Source organism: Odontomachus brunneus, unplaced genomic scaffold, assembly GCF_010583005.1.
Source record: "Odontomachus brunneus isolate Ranch 3 - 2012 unplaced genomic scaffold, Obru_v1 Obru_scaffold_404, whole genome shotgun sequence".
Lineage (NCBI taxonomy): Eukaryota > Metazoa > Arthropoda > Insecta > Hymenoptera > Formicidae > Odontomachus > Odontomachus brunneus.
The window spans coordinates 10,194-15,732 of record NW_022639854.1 but is presented as its reverse complement, the minus strand read 5'-3'; the positions used below and the strand labels follow the sequence as shown (position 1 = coordinate 15,732).

Here is a 5,539-nt window from a genome sequence, read left to right as displayed (position 1 = left end):
ATATATATCAATAATTTTAAATTATATATAATTCCCTTGCTATTGAGAAAAAAAAAGGGATTTCTGACGTAAAATCGCAAAAAATTAGACTATAAAAGTAAGACTATTAAAAATAAATATCTTATAAGTTAGTTCATTAGTTATACATATATATATATATATATATATATATATATATATATATATATATATATAGAGAGAGAGAGAGAGAGAGAGAGAGAGAATGTAAATTAAGTGTAGTTATAATAATTAAATATTATTATTTTATATATAGGAATATGGAAAAGAAAATGGCAATTAGTATGCTAATGGTGAGTGAAATGCGTAATACTACAGAGAGCTTAAGTTCCAGTGAAACGGATTGGAACAGTAGTATTTCTATTAGCAATACATCTTCAAGTAGTGAAGAAAATGATAGTTATTTAATGTTATTTCCTTTATTAAAATATTTAACTAATGGACGTAAGAGACATCGAATTGAACATTATCTTTATATTGTGGATAGCTGCACAGATTTGGAATTTAAGGAGCATTTGCGAGTTAAGCGTACCACTGCAAATCAATTAATAGGTAATATTTATTTTTATTTTAAATTTTATTTTAAAAAATTATATAATGTTGTTAATATGGTTTTATAATATTTAATACCTATAGTTCTTTATCATATTTTAGATGAATTACAAGAAAGAATTACAAGAAAGAATTACAAGAATTTATTCCCACGCATTTATTTGGAGTAAAACCAATTGAAGCAAAACTCAGTTTTCTTATATTTTTGTGGCACTTAGCAAACACAGAACCTTTGCGGACAATATCAGATAGATTTGACGTTTCAATTTCATCTGTTTTTCGAATAATTCGTCGAGTTACAGCTTGGATTTTGACAAAATTAGATAATGTTATCAAATGGCCTCAAGAACAACAGGTTGTATATATTTGTCATGAATTTGAAACTAAGAGAAGCATACGAAATATAATAGGAGTAATTGATTCCACTCATATTAGAATAGAAAAACCTAATATCGAAAATGTAAGAGACTATTGTAACCGCAAAAAATATTTCTCTGTAAATCTGCAAGCTGTTGTAGATGCGAGTATGAAATTCACGAATATATACTGTGGTCAACCTGGTTCTTTCCATGACGCACGAGTGTTGAGAAAATCTGCATTATACAATGTAGCTAATGAACATGAAGAAGAAATGTTTTCAAATGACACGTTTATAATCGAAGATATAAACTGCATATCCATCATTGCAGTGGCTTGTTCCTCCTTTTCGTGATAATGATCACCTTACTGCTCAACAGACCGAATTTAATTTCATACATTCTTCTTCACGAATTGTTGTAGAAAGAGCATTTGGTTATCTCAAAGGACGTTTCTGACGGATTAAATTTTTTACAGAATATCGTGACATGTCATTCATTACAAAAACTATTGTAGCTGCATGTATTTTGCATAATTTGTGTATAGATTGCAATGACAAGAATGACAATGATTATAATGTAGAAATGGAGGAATTGGATGTAAATATTAATAATAATCTTAACGAGAATATTAATTGGAGAGACCAGGTAGATCGAAGAATGCAAGTATTCAGGGAAATATTTACTCAGGAATAAATAATGTACATTTGGTAATCCAGTATCATGAATATATTTGTTACAAATTAACATAGAATAGTAGACAATAATAAAAGAACATAGGAAGTAAAAAATAATAGTACTAACTTTGAGATAACAAACCGATAGCTACACTACCAATAGAAACACAAAATAAATGAACTTGTTTTTTGAATATGCAATTATTAATTATAATTACATATAACTGTATATGGAATACATTAATACCCATTAAATAAAAATGCACTTTGTAAATAAATTATTAACAATAAATAATATCCATTTACTCGTTAGAGTCATCACAGATAGTTTCTTGTATTCCTTTTTTTGTATATGCTAAATCACATCCTATAATTAAAACTAAAATACTAAGTTACTAAATACTTTTAACTAAGTTACTAAATACTTTTATTAAAATTAGAAAAAAAAAAATTTAATCATAATACTTTGCTACAAAACGACTTAATGATATGTTAAATATTAAATGAAACTGAATTTGTATTAAACGTAGTGTGACGTGGCGATTTCGCCGTCACCGATTTTGACCGGGAGACAAGGAGAGCTGTGCTCACGCCCCCTTCTCCCGCGGGAAGGGCGGCGGCAAAGAATTTGGTCTCGCCCGCTTTTGCGTGCGAGATCGCGTTGTTGTAATTTTTTTGTTTTATTTGTGTGCTCGGGCTGCGACGAGAATGACGGAGTGCATCTATCGGAGCGAGGCGACGACGGACCTGAAGTGGACGACGAGCTAAACGACGTTGCCATAAGCAACGGGGGCCCCGATTAACTTGCCGCGGGACGCCAGGAAGAGCTGGACCTTAAGAACCAGATCCCGGGGGACGCCCTGGGATACCAAGAACTTCCGGCAGCCACCTGAGCGCCCACGCCAGTTAAGGATGCCGTCGGGCACAGGATCCCGTCGACGAGGAGTCAGAGAATTCGGCGGTGTAGCGCGGGCCCTGTAAGGCGCCCGCGCTAGAGCCGTACATTCCCGCAGGACCAATAGGGCCTAGCGGCGATCGGCGGCTGAGACCGCGAGCCTAAGGAGCCTCGCGCTCGCGGAGAAATTCGTCACTGTGCGGATAGCGAGCGACGCGAGTGCTGCGAACGATCCTGCGAGCGAGCGAACGATCCAGCGAGCGAGCGAACGATCCTACGAGCGAACGAACGAGCCTGCGAACGAGCGAGCTAGCGGACGGAGAACGAGGGGCGAGCCCAGCGAGGGATATTTGATGAGCTGTCTTCCACCTGTCGTTCAGCCCGAGCGCCGAAAAACCGGGATGGTTGCCATCGCTTCACGACGGCAGCCGGAAGGGTTCGTCGCCATCCTTGACGACCCGTTCGACTTCGTGATCGCGGGCTCAGATTCGGGGCCCGCGAGAGAATAGCCGTCCTTACCGCGCTGCCTGCTGCCGCTTCACCGCGTTCGCGACCGCACAGTACGGCGAGCGATTGCGTGAAAATTATGACGACTCGCGATCATTCGTAGAAAGTGCGGGTCTCCGAGTGGCGAGAGTGGCGAGAAATACGTGGTTCGCGACGTGACAATTAGGGCCGGGATGCACCCGGCTGGCGCCCAATTCAGCAATTAGCGTGTAACGATAGAATTTCGCGAGTCTCGTGTCGTCCGAACTCCGCGAGGCAGAAGGATCCTTGACTACGGATCCAGCTGCCGAATGGCTTCACGACTACGCGACTCGAAGCCCGCACCACGTCTCTTGTAGAATCTTTCTTTTGTTGTTTTTTTTTTGTTAAATACAGCGTAATGTTAAACGATATGTGTGTTTATTCGTGATTCCTCCGACTCTGTCGCCTGTTACTCTCGTGTCGCGCGAAGGAAGGTCGCGCGTCGACACACGAACCCCGCCGCTCTATCGAGTCAGATATTTTTTTTGGAGAGCTGCCGGCAAGCTCGGCCGTCGCCGCAACGGCGGAGACGAAGTTTTGGCCGTATTCTTGCATATAACTAACGAAGAACGATCACAGTAGTAATAATTAAAGTTAAATGACATCTGAGTTTATAAGTATATCAAGCGACACGTTAGTGTCGCGAAGCCAAGTGCAAGTGCGAGACGGCCGTGTATACTAACGTCACGAGACTAGTTGAATACACACCAGATTTCTTGTTTGACCATAACGGTTGAATCGATGAGATTCTAGATAGGCTCAATCGATTCCTTGGGTTTATGTTAGTTAATAAAACTGCCTTTACTTTTGCTCTACGTTTTCTAGAACCTGAGATATTTTAGCTCAAAGACCGAAATCGCTAAGTTTTACGATTGAGGAATTCGCCGTCTGAGAAAATGTCCAGGTTGACGTATTTGTCGCCAGAGGCGCTATGGCTCAGATTAGGTGTTCGGAAACTCGGTATGAGTTATAGTTTGTTCTTTGTAGCTGCGCTGCTGAATTGGTGCAATAAGTTAGAGCGAGACAAAATATACTTTCACTCGGGTAGGACCCGATTGACCACGATACGATTGGACACAGATTGTAATGATTGGTTCGACCTAGTAATTCACTAGATAATTCTTTTCATCGGTTGGTTGTATCCAGTCGTATTGTGGTCAATCGGAACGCTCCCCTTTCATTCTAGTTCTCACTCTAACTTATTGAACCAGTTCATTGTTGATAACTATACTGAATGAATTATTTGACTGTGAATATTTTATTAGAAGTTATGTGCTATATATAATATATATATATATATATATATATATATATATATATATATATTGCGACGCTACTCGCGAACGGAATGTCGCGAGCGACGGCAAACAGTTGCCTGTTAGCCGCGTCGGCAAATTGCCGTCGGCGCCCGGACACGCCACTAAGATATCCGCGATAGTTGGGCGCCAGATGCGGGAAGGCCGCACCACATCGAAATACGCGAGAGTCGATAATTATTACCGAAAAAAACGCGCGTCCCGGAACCGTCGGGACCGGTAGCTCTTATTAAATTAAAGTCGGAGACGGGATGGGTTAGGAGAAGGCGAAATCACTTGACTCGATATCGATAATAGAAATGACGTTTATTAAGGGGACTCTCGCACGTCCCGATATTCGGTACGCGATAGAAGCTCGTAACGGTAACGTTCCTCGTGAGACGATACCGTTCGCGAAACGCTACACGAAGCCCGAGGACGTTTTCCTCGGGCGAGCCCTTTCTTACTCGCGCGACCACTCCGCGGACGAGAGACGGTACGATACTGGTCGATATGCGACACAAATAAATTTGGAGCAGATAGTCAATCTTACAAGTTCGGCGACAGCCCTTGCGTCGGCGGCGGCGTCGGCGGTCCTCTCTCTCTCTCCGCTCTCTCTCCCTCTCTCCCTCGCTCCGCTCCCTCCTCGGTCGCTCTCTCGCCGTTCGCTCTGGCTCCGCACTCTCTCTCTCACTGTTCTCTCCCTCTCGCTCCCTCGTCACTCTCTCGCTCTCCCCGCTCTCTCTCTCTCTCTCTCTCTCTCGCTCTTTCTCACGCACTGTCGGTAAGGTATGCGGACGAATTTTCTTAATTTTCGTGTCTGAGCGCGGCAATGGTCGCGGTAAGGCTGCCAGCTGATTCTTCCTGGGAGGATCGCGTATCCTCGCGGATCCTCCCTCGTCGCTGCCCCCCTCGTCCGGTGGTGGTCGGTCGTCGAGAATCGGCAGATTTCAGTAATCTGGTCTCGAGACACTGTTGACATCGGGAGTTCGCCTGTTGTCTCTCTTGGCTCTCCCGTTTTTTTCTGCCGGGTTCCTCACGACGGCTGCTTCGTTAAAAATAAACACAGCTGTCTAGGTATAGCTTCCGGAATGGAGCCGTGTCTTGAATCAGCGATATGCCGACGTTTCGCAAACGTTGCAGTTTGCATCATCAGGGCTGAGAACTCTGATACTGAGCTTCCTTGGGTAAAGATAGTCCTTATATGCCCCCCCCCCC

At 42.6% G+C, this 5,539-nt stretch overlaps 1 protein-coding gene across 1 annotated transcript; it reads left to right on the top strand.

Annotated features, from left to right (window-relative positions):
• Window positions 1-278: 278 nt before the first annotated feature.
• On the top strand, window positions 279-1,282 carry LOC116853645 (protein ANTAGONIST OF LIKE HETEROCHROMATIN PROTEIN 1-like). The gene is made up of 2 exons (XM_032834788.1): window positions 279-570; window positions 702-1,282. Exons 1-2 carry the CDS (start codon window positions 279-281, stop codon window positions 1,280-1,282), a joined length of 873 nt encoding a protein of 290 aa, XP_032690679.1.
• Window positions 1,283-5,539: the final 4,257 nt, after the last annotated feature.